Raw genomic sequence first — 23598 nt, 5'->3', positions numbered from 1 at the left:
CCCCCCCCCTCTCTCTCTGTGTGTGTGTGTGTGTGTGTATTGGAAATGGAGTTAGGTAGTTGTGAGCCTCCCAACCAGGATGCTGGGAACTGAACCCAAGTCCTCTGTAAGAGCAGCAAGTATTCTTAACAGCTGAGACATCTCTTGAGTAACCCATATAGTACATTTTAACTGCTTTTCTTATGGGGGTATCCAGCTTTCCAAATGGGACTCACCTTTTACAGGCTGTGCAGCCTCCTGACATATCACGTTTCACAGGGACTAGGGGAGGCAGCAAAGTACCCAGTGTCCATGGGGCTGTGCAAGCACAACATGACACAGCAGGGCCTTTGGCTTCTGTAGCAAATAGAAGCGGCTCCTAGCCTATGCCAGGCTGCTCCTGTTCTCAGCTGGACCACTGTCTTAGCTGGGTCCTCCTCCCACCTGGCAAGAAGCTGCTGTGGAGCTGGTATGAGGAATTTCCTGACATGGAGGTCTGGAGGAGCCACACTGCTCGGTAAGGGTGGGGACAATCACCAATGGGGATCTCACGGAGCCCTCTCTAGACTGCCTGTGACACTTTCCCACTCATGCTATGGCCTGTTGTGATGGTTCCCCGTGGTTTTGGAGGCAGTCAAGTGCACAAACCTGTAGCTCCCAGCTGTCCATTGCCTCTGTTCATTTCTGTTGACATCTGCTCTCACCCTTTGCAAGGTTCTCTGGCCGGCTGCCATCAGTCTTCCTGTCTGGAGCTCTTTTGATGTCACAGATGTGACTTTACTGTCTGCTGTGTGTCCTGTGTTCTCTGCTGGGTGCCTCCCTGCTTCTTACAATGACCTGTCATGGAATTGTACATATTCCTGGGTTGCAGACAGGGAGACCCAGGCCTGCAAGAGAGGACACAGAGCCCAAAGCTGTACCGTGGAGCCAGTTTTCTTTGTCACAGAGCTCATAGTGAATGTTCCTTCCCAGTGTACTCATGGGATGACCTGTTCTCAAGAGTCCTCCCTACCTGAACACCTGGTTTTTGAAGTATTAGCTAGGCCTAGTGTTCTCAGGCTGAGACACTACATCTGTCTCTTCTTATGCTCAATCAAACACTTTAGCCTGAGGCCAGGATGAGAAATCAACTTTTCTCCCAAGACAGACAGGTCAGGAGGGGTGATGCTGGTTTCTTAGACCTGTGACCACAGATTACATTCCACCATACACCAATATTCCTGGCTCATTAGCAAGGGCCCCTGGCCCAGCATGTATAGTCACAGTTTAGTCCTGAAGGCCCTTGGTTTTCATTGCAAGGGAGATAAAGATATCCACAATGTAAATGGCAGGGACAGTAGCTGACCAGAGCAAGACAGAAGGTTCAGAAGTAAAGGCAACTGAGTTGAAGAAAGTGCAGCAGTCCAGGGTCATCAAATGTCAGCTGACAGCACAAGGACCTTCAGTTCTGGCTGGCAGCATGAGAAGAGCCAAAGACCATGGCCGGGTGGCGGAGTGGTGTCATGCATAATGGTAGATCTGAGAACACTTGGTATCTAAAGACATGAACACAGGTGAGGGAAACGACTGTTCTTTGGTACTGCCCTAATGCCTTAATGAGGAAAGAAGACCTCCTCAAATTAGGGCTGGCTATCTTTCTGCCACTGGCTTAGTGGTCAACATCATTGGGGTTGACCAGGGTCACGGTGACCTCAGAGAGAATACGGCCTTTTATGTACAGGCCCATTCCTGGGGCCCTGCATATGGTGGGAATTGCAAACAACATTGACAGAGAGTCCATAGAGAAGGAAGGCCCTGTCCTGCCAACATGGAAAGAGCTTCAAAGGTCTGCTGGTTGAGAAAGAGAACTCAGCTTTTGGGCACCCCCAAGGAGGCCAAAGGACAGGGGTGTCATCTGCCCTGAATGTGTTCTGTGGTTTGACTGCTGGTTGGGGTTTCAAAGTCCTGGGCTTCTGGCCATAGCACGCTCTTTAACAAGTCACTCTATGGCAGGTTTATGATAGAGATCAGAGAGAATCATGTAGAAAAAGCCGATGCTCTTGTAATCCAGGAGATGCTGCCTCTGCTCTGGGTCCTTGTCCCTTCCCTCGGGGGTCTGACTCCGCTCTCCCCATAGGCACTGCCGGACTCTGGAATCCACATCTTTGCCTCTCAGCTCCACACACACTTGACTGGCAGGAAGGTGGTTACCGTGCTCGCCAGGGATGGCCAAGAGAGGAAGGTGGTGAACAGAGACAACCACTACAGCCCCCACTTCCAGGTGAGAACCTGCCTGTCACCAGCCTCCCAGGCCTTCTGATTCCCAGGGCTGGCTGACTTTGGTGGTGGACCCTGACCCAGGCTGCTGGGTGTCAACAGTGTCTTGGTGACAGCTTGACTGATCTTGTCTTCCCCTGATTGACACCCACACTCAGTCAGCCCTGATGTTCCCCAGAGAGACTGAGGCAGACCTGACAACCCAGAGAGACTTTGGTGGGGAAGCACAAGGTGGCTGGATCAGGGACCACAGCTCTTTTTCAATCCTCTCTTTCCAATTCCAGGAGATCAGAATGCTGAAGAAGGTTGTGACAGTCCACCGGGTGAGTGCCCGTCAGGGACAGATGACTGGGGCAGAACATATTTTGAAAGCACTGTGCCCAAAAGAGATAGAAAGCAGAGGGGCAGGAGAGAGTCCACAGGGCAAGCACAGCAGGGCTGGGTAAGGTAATGTGGACTTCATGGCACAGTGGGGACATTGTCTTGTATCTTCAACTTAACCACAACCCCAAAGACTGGAACACTGACAACACTGGGAAGAGATGGGGGTGCCAAGATGCAGTCTTTGCCCATGCAGAACTGGGGATCTGACATGGCCAGCCAGGCCATGAAGCTACTGATGGATATAAGCCCCAGGGATGCTTACATTCCAAAACTCATTGGGTAGGGTGCAGGGCTCCTCTTGGGAGATCACACATCATAGTGGCTTAGTCACCACGAGTATGAGCTGAGCACTCCTGTTGGCTCCGGGTGGGCAGGTGCTGATGTGTCTGCTGCCTCTCTCTCCAGGGGGACGTTCTCATCACTTCATGCACATATAACACAGAAAACAGGACACTGGCCACAGTGGTAAGTCACACTAGCTTTTCCAGTCACCCACACAGAAAAGAGAACAGCCTAGAGTCTGCTTAAAGATTTCCAACCATTCCCAGGGTTGAGTGTAGGCTGCCAGAGGCAGGACTGCCCCTTCTGCATTCCTTAATGTATCAGAACACCCGGTGTGCTTCTCTAGAGACCCTTCCCCCCCAGTCCCTTAGTTCCAGCTATCCAGGCAGCATGCTGGGCTCTGCACTCCCCACACTGAGTCCAATATGGAGTTAACACTGTCAACACAGCTTCAAGACCTCATCTAAGAACCACTAGGGTGGGTTCTCATTAGTACTCATGTGCTCGGTGTCTCTGGCACGGGAGGGAGTCAGGACGTACTTTGGAATTCAAAAGTCCACCTGGACTGTAGATATCTGCTACAGGAGATAAGCAAAATGACAGGGTCACAGAAACTTCAGCAGACATCTCCCAGAGGTGACAGGAAGGTTGTGAGAGTATGGGAGAGATGGAAAAGAGCGTTGGCTGGAGGCATGAGCCAGGAGCCTTGGAGGACAAAGGTTGTTCTTAGGATGTTCAGCTGTAGGGGAGTGTGAAGATGTGGATAGCACCAGGCAGGTGGATGTGGTCAGCCACTCCAGAGAAGAGACATGGACCTTGTTTTGGGCTGGACTGTGGATAGTTCAAAGAGAAGGAGTATCTCGTGGAAGGACTATTTTTCAAGGTGAGGTATGCAGGAAATGTGTCATCTGGCTGGAGTACATTGGGCAGGGAGAGGGATGTTTTCCATGGTTTCCTGGGTCCCCACTATTCTCAGTCATTAATTCCACTGACCTTCTAATTGATCCTTGTGCACCCAATAATTAACACATCAACTGTGAGGTTCAGAGTGAACCACACCTCAGCTACATCCCACCCTGGCACCCCTGAACCCTAGGAACTCCTACCAATACCGTAGCACTGTCTCTGCACAGTGTTCCTTCCATGCCTTCAGCCACAGTCCAGGGTACCCCACTCTGTTTCACATGTGTTCTTTAAATAGCCTTATTGAGAGATGATTCACATACCACACAGCTGAAGTGTGTGAAGTGTGCAGCCCATTGCCTGGAAGCATGTTCACAAATCCATGCACACAGTCAAGCCACAGCTATCCCCCCAGGTCCCCTCACCCAGCCCAACACAGATCCACTTGCTCTGGATGTTTCTACTCTGGACACTTCTCATCACTGGATTTGCATGCTATGCAGCCTGCTGTGGCTGGATTCTCTCCCATACATTTAATCCATTTTAGTCTTGTGCCAGTCTCTAAGGCAAGCGTTTTCCCAGACACTTTCACAGGCATCGTCTCCTTTCTGCAGGTGCTTCTGCTATGGGTGGGAGCAGGGAGGCACCTGCCAGTCATTGGTGGAAGAGAGCCCTCAGGCCTGCTCAGCTAAAGGTGCTTCTGCCAGGGCTGTGTTCCTGCCTTGCCAGATTCATGGCCAATAAATGGTGCTTTACTTGTCTTGGGATGTTCATGGTCACTGGCCTAGCAAGCAAGATCTTCAAGTCCATGTCTCAAGGACAAGATACCTCCTTGGCTTTTTAGGGATCATGATTTCTTGGGGGAGGCAGGGGCTCCATTTGAGATCAAAGGAAATGGGAGCTTCCAGAAGGCAGACCTGAGCTTCCTCCCTCTGTCAACCTCTGGATCCAAAGAGTGGCCTTTGAAATGCAGCTCCCTTCCCAAAATGAGGAAGAATAGGGAAGGAGAATCTACTCTGGCATCCAGGCTGTGTTCTCATTCTTGATCTCTGAGGTGACAGAGCTGTTGTCGGGGAGGGGAGTCCCATGCTCACTGAGAGCTATGAAAGCTGAAAAATAAGGGTTTGGGACAAGCAGCCACTGCAGAAAGATCCACCTAGCACACAGGGAGCAGGCTAACTTCTTATGATGAATTTCTCTCTCCCACACCTCCACAGAGACACCCCAGGCCCCGACCACTCAAGCAGAGGTCAGCTGAGCTTCACATCATCCATGTGGTCTGTCATGAATTAGTGAAGACCTTTCTCCCTTTACCAGTTCTAACCAGTCAAATAAAATCTTCCTCCTAACATCATGTTCACAAAGAGCCAGGATCCTGAAGAAAGGCTGAGACAGCCTTGGGTTGGGCTCCCTGCCTGATTCCTGACCCTGATGCAGACGGAGCTTTCTCTCCACCCCCACTCAGGATTAGTTCACTAGCTCTGAGAGCAGGAAGTAAGCAGTAGAAATGTCACCTGCTCTGTCCCTCCCATATTGTGGATAGATGGTCTGGGTTCCCAAGACTGTTCCGAGTACTAGCATCTCTGCAGTACCATTGTGACTGGTGGCCAGTGAGGTCTGCAGTGTGTAGGGAGGTCAGTTCCCACGGGGACCATAGGGACTTGTCCCCTGCTCCCTGCGACTCAGTTGTTGTAACCTATACATAAGACAAGAACAGCAAGGCCCTGTCTCCTCGTTTCTGCTTTAAACAACAACAAGAAAAAAACCCAAAAAAACCAGTATCTGATGCTTATTCACTGGGTCTCTCTCTGTCCTTCAAGCCACCAACAGCCCCCATGAGTTGGGGAACCTCCCTCCTGGCTTTATCCTAGAGGTAGGAGGGTGTTGGATGCCACCCTGCTGCAAGAAGGGAAACAAGTAGTAACAAGAAAGCCACAGACAGGTGCTGAGGGCGATGTGCTGAGGGCTGACGGGGTCTTCTCTCTCCTGCAGGGGGGGTTTGGAATCATGGAGGAGATGTGTGTCAACTATGTGCACTACTACCCCCAGACGAAGCTGGAGCTCTGCAAGAGCACTGTGGATGACGGCTTCCTACAGAAATACTTCCACATAGTAAACAGGTGAAGCACTTCTTGCTTTCTGCTCCTGGGGAGCCCAGCGTGGACAGTCTCTGTACCCCGCATCCTGCACCATGCTCCCTACCCCACATCCTACCCTATTAAGAGGCTAGGTGGCCAGATGCAGAATTTAAGCTAAGTTCTTGGAGCAAAGTTACCATGCATACCATCAGACCTTCTGTGTCTTTAGAGGTGCCTGTGGCAGGTATCACTAATCAATCTCTTGACTTACAAGCTACTGCCAGAGCAGCCATTTTTAACAAGCAAGGGTGATATAAAAGATGGAAGCAGGGCCAAGACAGCTTAGGCAGAGACTAAGAGAGCCATGTCTGAAGAAGAGAAGAAGGGCCACTGCTGGGAGCCTTGCTGGGTCCCCATTCCTCAGCTATATCTGTAAATTGAGTTATTCTTTTTCCTTCCAGGTTCGGCAATGAGGAGGTCTGTACCTGCCCTCAGGCCTCTGTCCCCCAGCAGTTCGCCTCTATGCCCTGGAACTCTTTCAATCGCGATATGCTCAAGGCTCTGTATAACTATGCCCCTATCTCCATGCATTGCAACAAGACCTCTGCCGTCCGCTTCCCGGTATGACTGCCTGAGATTGAGTGGTGGGTCGCAACAGACATTCAACACTAGCTCACCCCCATCCACTACCAACAAACCCCAGTGCTGCCTGATGCTCCAATCCCAGGTCTGTCCAAATCTTGAGAAAGACCCCAGGTAGGTTGAGGAAGGGCATCCTGAACTTCCCAATAAGCAATGCTCACATGAGACTGAGAAAATGACCACATTAGTGATAGAGACAGTTGTATAGACAGATGGTAAGGGAACAGGCCAGCAATACTGCCAGGAAGGCAAAGGAGGCCACTTCTTCTGGGCACAGTACAGCAGAGGACTAACCTCAGACCCCTAGATGGTGTGTGACTGAGTGTCAGCTCCTTCCTCAGGAAATAAAAATAGAGCTGTGGACAGCAGAGGCAAGAAACCAGCAGTCTGTGACAAGAGTCCACAGCACAGCTTCGCCCTCCTTATCTGAGGCCTGCTGGGAGTCAAAGGCACCTAATTTATTTCCCAGCAGAGCTAGCCAGCAGCAGCAGTGCCAGCCCAGAGTGCTGGTCAGCAGAGCCAGCCTGCTCTGTTAGGCAGGGGAGGCAGGCACTGCAGTAGGAGGTGAACAGACCTTTTCTGGCAGCATTTGGGTCCTGGATTAATTGCTAACCCAAACACCCACGCCATGGGGAGGCTTGCTCACCCCAGAGCAGTTTGGGGTGCTGCTGGATATGGCCAGATCTTGGCTTTTGCAGAAGCCTTGTTGGACAGTGGCTAAAGCCACAACCTGCCTCCAAAGACTCTGATCCTCTCCTTGGAGTATACAATTGAGTGCAGGCATGGAGGAGAAGCCCAGAGGGCGTCGGGTTACTGACCAGAGAACAGAACAGTTTAAGGAAGGGACATGGATCCTCTGGTGGTAACCCTCAAAGGCTGACTTGGAAGAGGTGGGGAATGTTCAGCACGGGATTAAGGACAAGAATCCAACCACCTAGGGAACTAGCACCTTGCTTGGCCCCTCTAGCCTCATTTTACCTCCTGCTTCCTTTCTTACAGGGTGAGTGGAATCTGCAGCCTTTTCCTAAGATCACCTCCACACTTGAAGAACCCACCCCACACTGCCGCATTCGACAGACTCAGAGCCCCGCTAGCCCCACTGTAGTCATCACAACGGAGGCAGGTGCTGAGTAGGCCCATCTTGTGAGAAGCTGTTCTTCAGCCCCTGCTCATTTTGTCCCTATGGGCTCATACCAGCTCTGTGCACCCCTGTGTGAAGACTCCCTTCCATAGAATAGTTCACCTCGGAGGAAGGAGCATATCACCTCGGAGATACCCGCATGGCTACGTCCCATGAGGTCCAACTGGACAGAGCAGCCCTGGACATTATTTATACACTGCTGACTCCATGTAGGGACAACTCACTGTGGGAGTTCAGATTCAATATCACAAGACCTACCTTGCCTCCAGAGCAGCCTTGCCAGGCTAGGTGCAAACTCTCCAAGCCCCAGAGTCCCAACCCTGTTGGTCCTCCAGTGGTGACTTGTGTTGGTGTATGTCATGACAACACTGCTTAAATATTCCTTTGCAGAATGGCTCATGTTTCCCAGTGGGCGGCTTCCCTGCAACAAGACAGGACACGGCATTTAGCTAGTCAGAGACTCACCAGGGGAACTCGCTTCATGGCAGAGTAAATAGATATTTTCGCCCACCTAGAGGGAAACCCCAACAAGTAGTTCTGTCATGGAGAGTCAAGATGGCTAGAGCCAGGCTCTGTAAGAGAATGGGATGATCAGAGCCGGTTGCTTCTCCTGTTGGTGACAGGCCAGGCTCTCAAATATAGGTAGGTAGTGAAGAGCTGGCTTGGCTCCTTAATGAAGGGATGACTAGGGCAAGTCACTCAGTTGCCTGATCTTCAGTCTCCTTGTCTGTTAAATGAGACTCACCCTTACCTAGCACTAACTGTCTGCACATACGCATGGCCAATACTCCTGCCCTGTGCGGAGCCCTTCTGTGCTCTATGGCATCACACATGTTATCCAATGTGAGTGAGGCATGCATCTATAATTCTAGTCACCTCTACCCTCCCTGACTTCTCTCCCTCAGTCTCCTGCCAAAGGGCCAGCTCAGCTCTTTGATGGCTTTGGAAGGGAGTAGGAAACTGGGCCTTTTCAGCTATTTCAGCAAAATGCAACCCAGGCTTCTTCAGGCAGGGAGGGTGATGGATGAGCATCGGGTTTCCTGCACTCCCACCCCCACCGCAGACATCAGTTAAGGACTGTCTCCCCTTCGGCACAGCTCTTTATTACTAAGGAACGAAAGTGCTCGGACTCTCTGTGCCTTGTGGTATGAATCATGGCTCCAGACGCCCATAAGTCATGGGTGTAATCGGTGTGAAATGCCAGGCCTGACGGTCCAAAGCAATGTTCAGCCCTCCGTCATCTGTACAGCCTCAGAGATGGGCAAGGCAGGCCATCTCTATAGCTGTGTCTTCCCTCTATGACCACCTGCCTGAATAGTCTAGAGCCAGGAAGTACAAAAAAAGGCTCACAGAGCTCGGAGGAGCCTGACCTTCAACACACTTACTCTACTCCTAGTAGTGTTCCAATTTATAGACAGGAAAATTGAGGCTCACAGGTTAGCACTTTGCCCAAGGACCACTTAAGGACCCGCCTGCTGTCCATGTGACATATCCAGACTACAGTCTCCTGCTTCCCCTCTAGGCTGGTATGCTGTCTCCCCTGGGAGGCCATCTGCACCCTGCCCTATGTCTACCACAACAGGCCTTGCTGGGATGACTAGGGTGTTGACTGCCAGTTGAGGCACATGAGGTCCCCACCAACTGCCTAAACCTTTAAGGACTTGCTATGTCTCTTCCCTAGAAGAGGAAACTGAGGCTCAGAGACCTGAGGTTAGATGACAAGGTCCCCATAGTGAGCTGTGGAGCCCAGGTCTGTCTGATAGAAGCATCTAGGCTACCAGCTCCATATCCTTATCTTTCAAGCGGGGATCAAGAGTGAGCTTACAAGAACTGAACATGAGGGCATAGGGTAAGGCTATCTAGGAGATCACATTCCTCCTAGATGCTCTAGGCCAAAGCAAGTCTCCAGATCTACCCCTCTTCTTCACTGAGGTAGAAGAAAGGGCCTGAGTGTGAGCCATTCCCACAGCTGCTGGGTGTATTGCTTTCCCTTGCTGGGGTTGGGTATCCCATGAGCAGAGGGATCTCTAGACTCCCTGAAGCCAGGGAGTCCTAAAGTTTGGGGTGTATGCCTCTATATCAGTGCTGAGAGGGCCATGGATAAAAATAGGGTGTCCCCAGGCCATAAATAAAGTTTATATGAGCTGTCCCTGAACTGCTCCAGAGCAGTTCTGTCTGGTAGTCCTAAGTCTCAGTGGCTATTTAATTTTTATTTAGATTGGTTTAAAAATGATAAGCACCATGGTGAGTGATGTGGCTCAGTTGGTAGAACACTTTAGCCTAACATGCACAAAACCCTGCCTTCTATCTCCAGAATCACATAAAAATGGGGACAGGTACATGATCACACCCATCATCCCAGCACCTGGGAGGTAGATTACAGGAGGATCAGAAATTCAAGGTCATCCTTGGCTGTACAACAGAGCTTAAGGCCCACTTGGTCTACACGATATTCTGTCCCAAAACTGAGACAAAGGTTGGCTAAGGATACAGCTCTGTTGATAAAACTGTTATCACACATGCATGAGGACGTGAGTTCAATCCCCAGAACCCTCATGAAAGTGCATGTTTATAGTTCTAGCACTGAGGTGGGGGGAGATGAGGATCCCTGAGACTTGCTAGATTATTAGCCTAGCTTAACCAGCAAACCTCGGGTTCCAATGAGAAGCCTTATCTTGTAAACAAGGTAGACAACCAAAGAACAAAACCCAAGGTTGACCTCCGGCCTCCATAAACATGTATGTACACACACATGTGTGCATATACATAAATGCACACACACACACACACACACACACACACACACACACTGAGATATTTACAGTTCCCTTTCTGGTGTCATTCCCTCAAGTCAGGCAGAACATGACTCATGCCTGCAACAGTATATGGGCATCCACATAGCATCCCATCATTGTGGGAAACTGCTTGGTGGCTAGGGACACCTACCACCTGTGACGCAGAACTGGTGGCACCCCTCAAACTGCAGTGACCTCCTAAGATGCTGCAATGAGCTTGCACATAAGTTCCTGGGCTTGCCAAGGTGTCTAAAGATTCTCAGTAGGCTGCCACTGAAGCCTACTTAGCAGTGAGAACCTCAGATGCTGGCCACCGATGCAAAGTGCCTGCAGGTAGATGTACCATCAGGTCTTCAGTGGAAGAAGCTGGGATCTCAGTGCCCAGGCATCCCAAGCTTGGCATTTAGATACTTAGCATATTTACCCAAGGGCTGCTTTCTTGAAGACAGAGGAGAGTGAGGAAGATCGTGGAAGGCAGAAGGGGCCACATGCTGGGGTGTGTTCAGAGCTATTTAACCCAGACAGAATCCACAACTGGCCAGGAGTGGCTGGGCCAGCAGGAAGTCAGGGAGCACACTGGCCATTTTGCATCCTGACAGGATGGTCACCTGATGAATGAGTGTAATATCTTGACTGAGCCATCTTCTGATGCCCTTCCCAAATGCCCACCTTTGTCTCATCACAGCCCAAGCCTGGTTCCCTCTGCCCACTCTAAAGGTCTCAGCTCTGCCTGTGGGCTTTGTCTAGCTCACTTCCCATAGATGTAGAACCACTTGACTGCCTGCTCTCCCCTACCATTAAGAGTCACAGATGGGACTCAGGGCTGTCCTTAGCAATCCTTCTGACCCCTAGGTCCCCAATGGGGTAGAAGTAAGATGAACACACAGGTTCAAGCAGGCTGCATGGAGCTCCAGGGTTGGTCCTCCAGGCAGAGTCCCTGAGCTCAGGCAGGGCAAGACAGCCCTATCTACCAGTTTCCCTCTGCAGGCTGGGGGGTTAGGATACCACCTAGAGCATGTAGCATGCTGGTTAGGACTACCTCAGGGGCATGACACATGAGTGGCTTGTGGTCCACCACCTGTCTGTGTCTCCCTCCTCTCCAAATGTTTCTGCTGTCTTCCATGCAGGCTAAAGGAACATGGCCTTGTGCCAGCCCCATGCATAGGAAACCTCCGGGATATGTGGGATGGAAGAAACTGGAAGTGACCTAGACATTTTGCTATCCAGGCCTCAGTCTTTATCAGAGAAATAGGCATCTCACCCTGCCAGAGGACCCTCCCCATCTCTACTGGAAAGCATCTGGTGTAGTTTGCTGGCCTTGTCCTGCTGCAAGCATTCTCTCTTATATTTTTGGTTGTGAGCCTAGCCTCTGATGGCTGAGCCATATTTCCAGCCCAAGCATTCTCTATGTTTGTGCATTTTATACATGGGTGTGCAAGCACATGTGTACCCATGGATGCAGAGACCAGAAGTTGATGTCATCTGTCTTCTTCTGACACCTTCTTCCTTAGTGTTTGAGATAGGGTCTCTCATTGTCTTAGTCCGGTTTTATTGCTATAACAAAACATCATGACCAAAAAGCAAGTTGGGAAGGAAGGTGTTTACTTGGCTTACACTTTCATATCACCATATCATAATTGGAGGAAGTCAGGACAGGAACTCAAGCAGAGAAGAAACCTGGAGCTGGAGCTGATGCAGAGGCTATAGAAGGGTGCTGCTTACTGGCTGGCTTCACATGGCTTGCTCAGTCTGCTTTCTAATAGAACCCTGGATGCCAGCCCAGGGATGGCACTACCCACAATGGCCTGGGCCCTTCCACATTGAGCACTAATTGAGCAAATAGATCTCATGGAGGCATTTCTTCGACTGAGGCTCCTTCCTGTCTGATGACTCTAGCTTGTGTCAAGTTGACACACAAAACCAGCCAATGCACTCATTAAACCTGGATCTCACTGACTGGCTAAGCTGAGTGGCCCACAGACTCTGGGGATCTGCCTGTTTCCAAGTCCTTCCCGAAGCCCATTGCTAGAGTTATAGAAATGTACCATCAAACCTGAGCTTTACTTGGGTCCTGGGGATCCAAACTCAGAGCCTCAAGCTTATATGCCAAATGGGTCATCTCTCCAGCCCTGAAGAAAACATTTCTGCGCAGTGTAACGGAGACCAGGCCAGGGGCAGCAGGCTCGTGTGTGTGCACGGAGAAAGAGGCCTGTCCCCTCCTCTGCAGTGACAGCTCTGCCTAGGAATTCTGAAGTCCAACATTGTTGTATCTCACGAGGCATCTGAGGGCTCGTGTCCTCTCCCTCTGCTGCCAGCCACACACTGCTCTGCATATTTCAGGCTCTTTCCTATCAGCCTCTCAGTGATTTCTGATAGGCAGTGCCCAGCCATAGTGGGGGCCATGCTGTTTGATTTTCCAAGGGAATTTTTTTTAATATAGCTATGAAATGTGACTCTAGATTATCAGTGCTGGAAGTCGGGCTTAAGATCTCTGATGTAAGCAGGCTGGGATGCCCTAGTCATCGGCACTTTGGGGACTTTCCAGATGAACAGGTGATCTTGGGAAGGGATTCTTGATAGCTGCTCTCAGTCAGGGGCCCAACATCCTTCCAAAGACTGCATGGGGGAGGCAGGCAGGCAAGTGAAGTCTGGGAGAAGTGAGTTAGCTAGGAAAGCACTCAGACTGCCCTTGCCCTGAGCTATCCCCAAGGACAGGTTGCAAGCTATATGTGGTCATCCTCTAAACTCAGGGGTCTTGGCCAGACTACAGAATAGGGAGGAGCGGCTCGGCAATGGGGCAGCCACCTTCCCTCCCCTTCCCTTCCCTCTCCTCCCTTTCCCTCCCTACTCCACTTACTTCTTGCCCACTCTCCCTCTTCCTTCCTCCTTCCTTCCCTCCCTCCCTCTTCCTTCCTCCTTCCTTCCCTCCCTCCTCTTCCTTCCTCCCTCCTCTGGCCCCACAAAACTCATGTCATCCAAGAGCCAGACCCATGATCCTGAGAGACCACAGGTGTTCCTCCAGCCATCCAGAGGCTCCCCCACACTGTCCCACCTCCAGCCCTTCCCCAGGCTCAGGGGCCCGGAGATGCTTTTGAAAGGCCAGCTATACCCCACACATCTTCCAGTGGTTTCACAAAATTTTATTAACTTGACCTTTTCCAGCTGAGCATGTGGTGTGTAAATCCATGAAGATTCAGAGCCCACCCAAGACAACTGTGCCCACATCTCCCCTCTGTCGCCTTCTTTGGGTTTAAGACGCCTCAGCTCCATCCCACTATGGCATCTGCCTCCTGCTCTCCTAGACAAGACATGGAAGGCTACATGGTGATCTTTGTTTGGGGAGCCACAGCATCCTAACTTCTCAGTCAGGGCATGAGGCAGAGGAAGAAGGCTGAGTCTCTAGAAAGTGGTGGACATTCACCCCAGGAAGGAGAGCCAGGGTACCCCTGACTTGAGGACATATGTGGGTGGTTACACAGGGTGGGAGAAGGGGCCGCTCTATCTCACAGAGCAGAGCTGGAGCAGCCTCTCACTAGAACTTGAGCAAGAAGCCACACATGTGTGACAGAGGAAAAGCCCTGGGAACATGCACCGCAGCAAAGCCATGCACAAGGGCAAGCTTGGTGTCCCTGGAGCCATGAGCAATGGCTCAAGGGGAAACTAAGGCAGAGTATGTCACTTCTTTGTAAGTAAGGGAGGTTCCTGATCCAAATTACATGCCACAGGCCTCCTGTGTCACAGGCTGGTGACTCTCAGAAGGCTTTCTCTTCCTGCAGAGCTGGAAGGCTAAGGCAAGAGCTTTCTTACCCTTCTCCTCTCAGGTCTGAAAGGCAGCCATTCTGAGGAAAGACTGCACCAGTCCAGCACCTGTCTCTGTGTTCTCCACCCTATACCTATGCAGACACTGCTCATCAATCCCTGCTCCCTCTCCCGATCCGCTACTCTTTAAGTGCTCTAGCTAACCATTGGCAGTCAGCCAAGTGACAAACAGAGGGGAAGCCTGCCTGCTTTACGTCTTCTACCTTGGGTTAACCATACACCCGAAATACTCTTGGGACCTTGAGCCAACACATCTGCAGGGTGCACTTTGGGAGGACTAGAGTGGATTGGAGACCACTGTGTGGTCCGTGAGCAGGAGGAACACAGTGCTCCATCCAGTCCTGATTAGGAGCTGTAGTGGTTAGCAGGACCAAATGGAGGGTAAGAGTAGGGAAGACTGTGCTTGCCCTTACCCTGGGTCTCAGGACACAGGACTGTTTGTGCAGTGCAGGAGTCCACAGGCAGTGTGGGAAGTACGGCAGTTTTCAGGGGCCTGAGCAGCTGTAGCTGCCACCCTGTAGCCCATCAATAGATTCCCTTCACCCGCTTGTTGTCAGGGTCAAAGGGAGACTTCAGGTGAATCTGGGCAGGATAGGTGATCCCCATTCTCTCCAAGGCATACTCCCCATTCTTCACAAAGTCCAGAGAGACCTAGAAGCAGAGGGTTGTCAGGGTTACTTAGTTCTTACAGGGGTCTATGGCTACCCACTCCTACCTCACTAATAAACCAACCCCTGTACCAAGGCCTTCTCTGACACAGAGAACTCCCAAGAATAGTAGATCACACACCCTATGCTATGCCAGACAGGAACACCTGAACCCATCAAAGCCTGGGTCCAGTAGCCAACAAGACCTCTTTCCCTTCACAACCTGCTCCCATGACCTTGCCAGCTCCATGGGAAGATGGGTCTGAGGCAGAAGCCTGGGTGGATTTTAGAGCTAGACAAACACATCATTGCTATAGGGCAGGGACCAGTGGCCAGATGTGTTCTCTTGGGAGACAGGGTGAATGGAACAGCTTTCTGGACAGCTTGGCCACTGAGCACCCCGCCCCCTCTCCAACCCACATCTGGCTCCCTCTTCTCAGCAACCCCTCTGGAGCTGTTAGGCTTGGGAGCAGGTGCTCCTCAGGCTGGAAGAGCGCTGTGGCCTGACACTCCACTGTGCTGGAAGGACTCTCCTAGGCCACCCAAGGAGCTGATTCTTTGTGTACAGTGAGGACTCCAGGCCCAAGCTGGGGGGGTCTGGGGCTTGTTCTCTCCCCATTGCAGATGGCCTAGGATTGCATCTGACAAAAAGAAAAGAACAGAAAGGAAAGAAAAAAGGCAAAAGACCCTTTAAAGCCAAAGGATCTTTAGGGGTGAGGCCTCTGGCATACACTTCCCTGTGTGGTGGGGAGGCTGGTAGATCTCAGCAGAGTAAAAGGCGGGTGTTCTGGGACCAGCTCAGTCCAGCTATAAACACCCAAGAGCCACAAAACTCACCCTGGTTCCTTTCTCTTACTTGGAAATATGGATTATCTCAGTCCAGTACTGGTTTATAAGCAGGATGGGGTTGCTTTGCAGCATCTGCCCACTCTGATGGCATGAATATTCTAGAAGCCTGCTCACATCAGCAGGACGTCAGCTTCTCATGTCTTTGATCACCTTCAGTGTGGGCTCCTTGTCTATGTGGGATTTATGCTGGGCCCCTGGGCTCTATTTATCAGAATCCCAATGTTCTTTTAAATAAAAGGCTGTGGATTCTCCCCTGCCCACCAAGTCTGGGCAACTGTAAATGAACTTCTAATCTTGCCTTTTCTGGGACCCAGGCTGTGGCCTCTCAGTAGTAAAGTCCTGTGTAACCACAGAAGGTCCCAGGCTGGTTTGCAATGTTTGATACCTGTCAATCAAGTTCTACCCAGAGTACTGGTCCATACTGGAGGGTGTGAGCCTGTGCCCTTTCTATAGGTAAAGCTGGGGCTCTTAGAGAAAGCCCTGGGCCACAGTCCCAAAGCACAAAGAGTCAAGCCTGTGTCCTGAGCCTCCTGCTCCAGCACAGGACTTCCTCCTCCTTGCAACCACCCCCATTCCCATTCCCACCCCTATTCCCACCCCCACCTCAGCTTCAGAAGTCAGGCTACCCCAGGCCTCAGCACAGTCACTAGTCTTTGCCTCTTCCTAGCCTGGCCCCTCCTCCCTCGATTCAGCTGGATTCTGTGGTCCAACTTGTCTTAGTGTCTGTCAGGCTAGAAGGCAGAGAACCTCTGGGGCTGGAGTTACTCCACAGGAGATCTCAGTGAGACTTGGGCAAAGGTACACATCCCTCTAGGAATGCTTAGGTGTTGTAAGAGAATACAGTACTACTCAATGCATCTCTAATCCATGGCTGGAAAGCAGGAAGTGGGAAAGTCCATCTCCTTTCCCCTGGGAACACAGCTGGAACTCTCCTTGTGGCTGTCCAGGCTGCCCAAGAGTCTACAGCCCAGGTTTCGTTTACTTGCTAGGGTTGAGGTATTTATGGTGATGAAGAAGGGCAGAGATGATCTGCTAGCTTCTGGGACCAGAGAACATTTAGGTCTTGTAACTCTTTTTGCTCAAGAAAATCCCGGGGGCACACCAGTCAGTTTCTTTTAGAGATAAAAGAGAAAACAAGCAAGAAAACTCTGCTGGAGACCAGGACTGGGAACTCGTCTATCCTTCCTGGCTTGCTTCCTCTTGTGTTCCCAGCATGCACAGGCATGGCACTGCGGATCTGGCTGGGAAGGGATTGGGGAACAGGGTTTACTCACTGGCCCACCACTAGGGTCTCGGATGTAGCCATAGGCGATGGTCTTGTTCACAGTAAATCCAAAGTCAGCTCTCCGGACATGGCCCACCACTTGGCCATTTCTCCAGATGGCCTCCAGGCCAAACATAGGCACCTCCCTAGAAGAAGCAAGAAGATGTTTGGAACCACTAGTCTTTGCCTCTTCCTAGCCTGGTCCCTCTTCCCTCCATTCAGCTGAACATTGTGGTCCAGACTGTCTTGGGAACACAACCTAGGGAAATGAGGCAGCTGGACCATGTCTACAAGCCCCACAAGGGTATAGTACCCTACCAGGACCATGCAGTCCCCACATGGGTACAGTACCCTAACAGGTCCTTGTAAGCCCCAATAGCCCAATAACTGACCTGGGATGACAGGGGACAGCATGGGAATGAACAGGGAATGAGTAGAAATCTAACTTTTAGCAAAGATGACTAGAGCCCTGGGGCTTCAGAAAGGACCAATTTTATCCCTGCTTCATTTAACTTCCTTTTTAAAGTCTATATTAATTATAGAAAATAGTAGGGGTAGAGAGATAGCTCGCTAGTTAAAAGCACTTGCTGCTCATGTAAAGGGTCACAGTTCGGTTCTCAGTACACACGCCAGGTATTCATACTCTCCAGGGGAATCTTATGTCCTCTTCTGACCTCTGTGGGGACTCATGCTAATATGGCATACACTCACACAAGCAAACACACACACATAAATAAAATAACATCTAAAAAGAAAAATACTCTATTTCATTGTGAAGTCATCATTCATAGACATATGTACTCTGCTCACAGCTACCCTCTCTCATCCTGTCTACCCATATAGTCCCGCCCCTTCTATTTTCAGGTCATATATGTATGTATGTATGTATGTATGCATGCATGTATGTATGTGTGTATGTATGTATGTAATATATACACACATATGTATCATGTATGTATCTATATACATATATACACACATATGTATGCATGTATGTATCTATATACATATATACACACATATATGTATGTGTGTATGTGTATATATACATATATGTATACACACACACACACACACACATATATATTTGTGTACATATACTAACCAAATGCAGCATGTGAGAGAAAACATGAAGTATTTCTTCCTGAGCCTGGCTCATTTCTCTAGAAGTGACCTCTAGTTCCATCCATTTTCTTGCAGTTAATACAAATTCAGGGCTGGGAAACGGCTCAGTGAATGGGAGCAAGTGTACACACATGGGGACCTGAGCTTAAACTCTAGCAATGGAAAAAGCCAGGTATGACTGCAACGCCAGCCTTAGGAATGGAGATCAGTGGATCCTGAGAGTTCCCTGGCTGAGCAGCCTAGCCAAACTAGTGAGCTTCCAGTTCAGTGAGAGACCCTGTATCAAGGCAGCAAGGTGGAGAGTTAATAGAGGGCACCTGTTGTCCTCTGCTGGCCTCTGAATATACACACAGAGGCACACATCCCGTATGCATGCACGATAAACACACTACACAGAAATAAATAAATAAATAGCTGGGTGTGGCGGCACACACCTTTAGTCCTAGAACTTGGGAGGTCACCCATTGGACTGTGCATGGTGGCACATACCTTTAATCCTGGACCTCAGGAGGCAGAGACAGGCAGACCAGTATGAGTTCAAGGCCAGCCTGGTCTACATAGTAAGTCCCAGACCAGTCCAGACTACAAAATGAAGCCCAGTCTCAAAAAATAAATAAAAATAAATAAAATAAAATTCATCCACTGATGAGCACCTACTCTGGTTCTCTATCTTGGCTGCTAAGAACACTGCTGCAGTAACATGGCTGTCATTTACTTCTGTGGCGTGCCAACTCCAACTCTTCAGTAGACACCAAGAGGGCATAGCTGAGTCACAGGAAAGTGCCTTTGCCACAGTGACTAGGTTGATTTACATTCCCAGCAGTGGTGGCTAAGGGTTGCTCTCTCCCTGCGTCCACACTGCCAATGTCTGTCATTCCTTTCCTAGGTGTCAGCCACTCTGATGGGTGAGATAGACTATCAGCATAGTTCTAATTTGCATTTCTTCATGAGCAAAGACTTTGAGCAATTTTTCATATGTTTATTGGCCATTTGCATTTCTCTTCTTTTTCAGGGTCTGTCTTCACTGGATTATTTGGATTATTTGTGGGTTTGGTGTTTAATTCTGTTGTTGCTGTTTGCAATTTCTGAGAATTCATTGCCTGTCAGAGGAATGGCTGGCAAGGATTCCTCCCGTCCCTCGTGTTCCTCACTCAGGCAATGACTTCCTTTATGCAACCCATTTATCAGTTCTTGTGCTGAGTTCCTGAGCTGCTGGAGTCCCACTCAGAAAGGCCTGGCCCATGCTTACATCCTGAGGCACCGTCCTGCAGTCTTCCTCTGCAAGTCTCAGAGTTTGAGGTGTTATATTAAGAGCTTATCCACTTTGGGATTCTTTTCATGCAGGGGAAGCAGGGGTCTACTTCATACATCTTCGTGTGGATGTCTACTTTTGCTGTTCACTACAGAGGCTGCTTCTGTCTAGTGTGGCTTTGGACCCACCTTTGTTGACAATCAAGTGACTATAAGAGTTGTGTGGTTTGTTTCTGGGTCTTCTGTTCTGTTCTGTGGGTCTACGACTCTGTTTGCACCAGGACCACACTCATTGTATCACTATGGCTCTTCAGTATAGTTTGAGGTCAGGTATGATGACACATCCCTCATTTTAGACAGGATTGCTTTGGTTATTCTAGGTCTTCCGTTTCTATGTAAACTTCAGGATTTTTTTCTAGTTCAATGAAAACTTACATTAGAGTTTTCGATAGAATTTATGCTGAATCTAGTTCATTTAACCAAGTGGGCTTATTTTATAGTGCTCTGGTCATGTACTTGCTGCTGCTGCTGCTGCTGCTGCTGCTGCTGCTGCTGATGATGATGATGATGATGATGATGTTTGAGACAGGGTTTCTCTGTTTAGTCTTAGCTATCTTGGAACTCTCTCTGTAGACCAGGCTGGCCTCGAACTCAGAACTCAGACATCCACCTGCCTCTGCCTCCCAAGTGCTGGGATTAAAGGTGTCCACCACCATCACCCAGTGGTCATCTGCTTTTTATAGTACATCTACCTAAAGGATTTTTCTTTAGTCAGTGTACTATATTAACACTATAGTTTTTGAAAATTCAAAATAATAGACAAGATGAAAAAGAAAGCCTAGAACTGTCAATACCCAGATATGATAACACTTGGTGCCATCTGGAGACTGTTCTCTAGGGCTAAACTATTCGAAAAACTGACAAAGGTCAGAGCAAGTTCAGATGCCTTCTTGAGTCTCTATCTCAGAGCCACACCATGTGAGCTCCACCCAGCAGAAGACAGGGTCAGGATGAAGGTGTGAGGAACATGTCCTCCCCTGTCCTCTCCCATTTTCCATGGGATACAATAGCATGACTGAGGTTCCAGACTCACCCACGGTCCCTCAAAGAAGCAGGTACATGTCATCATGTGCCTGCAGTCAAGAGCTGCAGAGACAAGAAGGGAGCCCCTGAACAGGACGGCTGCCAACCTTCTGCCCTAGATCTAAGCACTGGCTTTCAGAAGCTTCATAGAGGCTCAGGGGACCATGATAGGGACCCCACCCTAAAGGCCCCTACTGCCCAAACTGGGCAGCCATCAAGGGAGAAGGTGAGATCTCAGGAAGAAGTATGATGACAAACTTTAATTCTGCTCATTGCCTCCTATCACACTTGACACTCTGAGCAAAGTGGCACCATTTGTGGCTGCCTGTCAGCTGCAAAACAATGAGCCCAAAGCCACCTCCTTCTCCTGGAGACAGTTGCTAGGAGACTTCCTATGGGTACCATTATGGGCTGCCAACACTATCCAATGTGTAACTCTGGCCCAAGTGGAACCCAGGCCTCCAGCATCCAAACTCTCCTAGTGACATGTTCTCTCCTTTCACCTCTGCCACAAGACTGGGTATGAGTGTCTGTCTCTGGGACATTGTGAGCATCATTTATAAATGGAGGACAGTTCTACCCAGTCAGGATTTAATGGAACAGGCGAGGAAGTAGTTGCAAAGGAAAAGGGCCACCAGCTTGTATGTAGAGTTCACCCTCCCAAGTCACCAGGCCTGGCTTTACTCAGCCCAGAGGAGCCAGTCCAGCTACAGCACCTTTCTCTTCTCAATGGCTTCTTTAGAGAAGGTTAAGTGTTATCTGTCTTTGGGGCCCTGCTGATCACCCCCATTTCTGACCCACTTCTGGCCCACTCTGTCCTTACGGGATCTGGATTTGCATACAAGTCCTGTTCATACCAACACAAGATGTAAATCTCGTAGATCTTATGTTGTAGATGTAGACAGAGCTCCTGGGCCTCACTCTCCCTGTCTGCACTGGGGTACTGCGAAAGGGAGGCCGACCTAAGGGATCTGCCAGTCCCAGAGGCTCTAGAAATGGTAAGTGCCACCCTCACCCAGGGCCAGGATACTCACTCTTCCACAGTGAGGCACACCAGGCGTCGGTGGAGGCCTGTGGCACGCTGCTTCTCCAAGGCCTCGCGACCTAGGAAGGGCACCGAGGTCTTGAGCTTGCAGGTGAAGGCCAATCCTGCCTCCAGGGGACTGTCATCGGGCCTCAGGTCTGCATGCCAGTGTCGATAGCCTGCAGGACAAGGAGGCTACAGGTGAGTGTCCAGCCAAGCTGTGCAACAAGTCTTTAGAAAGATATATGTGGGTGCTGCCCACACCCACACTGCCAAGTTCCCAAATCTCCATCTTCACTATTGCTTAGCAACCTGGACAGCCCAGGGAGACAGGGTGGATCCTGGTCTCTAGAAGGTTCCCTGGATGAGCTCCTGAAGCAGACTAGTCCCACGAGCTTTCCAGTCCCTTGCATTATCGGGGTGGATGTGGGATGGACCTAGAGGGTGGACTGAGCACTCCTAGGGGAAAAGCAGAGCCCACTCTGAACTGCTATCACTGTTTAAAGCATGCAAGGTGGCCACTTGCTAAAGTCATCCTGCTCTGATCTTTACCTCTCAGGAGATACCTAGGTGTCAGTCATGGTAGAACCCCACTTAGCCATATGTGAGGTCCTAGATTCAACCTCCAGAACCAAATGTCTCAAACTCTCAAAAAGATCCCTCAAGGAGCCCACAGTGCTGAATTCAAGCCCACTCCACTAGGCTGCTCCCTTGGGGTTCCAGATAGTGCCTCAGCTCTCTGAATCCAGATGTGTGCACGGATTAGGGATCCCAGCACCATTTCTGAGGCACTGCACTGGAGACACATGCATAGATAGGGAGTGAGGCCTGAGAAAATGCACAAGGCTGGGAAATATAGGGACTTATGATGTGAAAATCTAAACACCAGTGACAGGAGTGTCCCCGGCTTCTTCCTGGTGGCTTGATTGGCTTCCTAGGGCCATCACAACCCTGTGCTCACCTTTCTCAATGCTCAGGGAGTCAATGGCACGGTAGCCTGCATTGACTAGGCCATGCCTCACACCTGCAGCCATTACAGCTCGGTACACTGGCAAGCAGGATGCACTGGGGACATGCAGCTCCCATCCCAGTTCCCCGACAAACGACAGCCGGATGGCACGGACCTGGGAAGAGAAGGGCGTGGATCAGCTACAGCTGCCTCAGGCTGCTGATGCCCAGGCACAGACTGCCACTTGCCAGCAGTCCCTGAGACATGGGGTTTTCTGAGGAGGGTTCACATAAGCTGAGCTGAGAATCTTCAAATGAAAGAGGGAAATTCAATGTAGAGAGAGGGAGACAGTCCCATCTCCTGGCCTCAAGCCTCAGAAGTGACCAGCAGGTTCTCTGTGGTCAAGCAAGTGACCAGAAACTGGGTAGGCTTAAACCAACAGAAATGAGCTCCATGTCTACTCTGGGGGTTCACAGCCTTAGATCAGGGTATGGCTGAGCCATGCCTGGAGGCTCAGGAAACACCTTCTTGGTTTCTTCCAAAGCAAGGGGCTCCAGTAATGCTCCACAGGTACCTGTGTCACTCAGCATCTGCTGCCCTCTTCCCACTGTCAGTCTCTGTGTTGTTTCCAGCTCTTAGCAGGATTCTGACATTGGACTTTGGACCCACATTGACTCTGAAGAACCATATCTTAACAACTGTGACAATTGATATTATCAACATGATAGAATTAAGAATCACCTCGGGGACAAAGTTCTGGGCCTGTTTGAGGGAGTTTCTAGATTGAGTGAACTAGGGTAGGAAGAGTCACCCTGAAGGTGGGTGGTACCATTCCATAGGCTGAGCTCCCAGAATGAATAAAAAGGAGAAAGCGAGCTGGGTGCCCATATCTGTCTGTCTTTCTGTCCCTGACCATGGATGTAATATGACAGCTGACCATCATACCTTTCCCACATAATGGATCTGACCTTCAAATTGTGAGCTCAAATAAACGCTTCTTTTCTTGTTCAAGACAGGGTTTCTCTGTGTAGCCCTGGCCGTCTTGGAACTCACTCTGTAGACCAGGCTGTCCTTGAACTCAGAGCTCCACCTGCCTCTGCCTCCTGAGTTCTGGGGTTAAAGGCGTG

At 50.1% G+C, this 23598-nt stretch overlaps 2 protein-coding genes and 1 long non-coding RNA gene across 4 annotated transcripts in view; 1 reads left to right on the top strand and 2 right to left on the bottom strand.

Moving 5' to 3' along the window:
- LOC114612107 overlaps positions 1 to 8047 on the bottom strand; it is a 33334-nt gene extending 25287 nt beyond the window's left edge. Inside the window, exon 1 of the long non-coding RNA XR_003709935.1 lies at positions 7924 to 8047. This is a non-coding gene — a long non-coding RNA (uncharacterized LOC114612107). The remainder of the gene's footprint in view (positions 1 to 7923) is intronic.
- Positions 1 to 8057, top strand: part of Dbh (dopamine beta-hydroxylase) — an 18645-nt gene extending 10588 nt beyond the window's left edge. Inside the window, exons 7-12 of the mRNA XM_028757031.1 lie at positions 2096 to 2239; positions 2520 to 2558; positions 3025 to 3084; positions 5797 to 5924; positions 6344 to 6503; positions 7524 to 8057. Coding sequence (XP_028612864.1) covers positions 2096 to 2239; positions 2520 to 2558; positions 3025 to 3084; positions 5797 to 5924; positions 6344 to 6503; positions 7524 to 7658 — 666 coding nt within the window. The 3' untranslated portion in view covers positions 7659 to 8057. The remainder of the gene's footprint in view (positions 1 to 2095; positions 2240 to 2519; positions 2559 to 3024; positions 3085 to 5796; positions 5925 to 6343; positions 6504 to 7523) is intronic.
- A 5522-nt stretch (positions 8058 to 13579) lies between these two features.
- The window catches only part of Sardh (sarcosine dehydrogenase), a 59595-nt gene continuing 49576 nt past the window's right edge, over positions 13580 to 23598 (bottom strand). For both annotated transcript variants that reach the window (XM_028756923.1, XM_028756922.1), the window contains 4 exons: positions 22484 to 22646; positions 21533 to 21701; positions 17050 to 17185; positions 13580 to 14930 (listed from right to left, as the gene is read on the bottom strand). In XM_028756923.1, the coding sequence (XP_028612756.1) occupies positions 14805 to 14930; positions 17050 to 17185; positions 21533 to 21701; positions 22484 to 22646 (594 nt within the window). In that variant the 3' untranslated portion in view covers positions 13580 to 14804. The remainder of the gene's footprint in view (positions 14931 to 17049; positions 17186 to 21532; positions 21702 to 22483; positions 22647 to 23598) is intronic.

The sequence above is a fragment of the Grammomys surdaster genome, unplaced genomic scaffold (genome assembly GCF_004785775.1).
Source record: "Grammomys surdaster isolate TR1022 unplaced genomic scaffold, NIH_TR_1.0 126133, whole genome shotgun sequence".
NCBI lineage: Eukaryota > Metazoa > Chordata > Mammalia > Rodentia > Muridae > Grammomys > Grammomys surdaster.
Note: the sequence above shows the minus strand (reverse complement) of the source record. Positions and strands in the feature narration are given on the sequence as shown.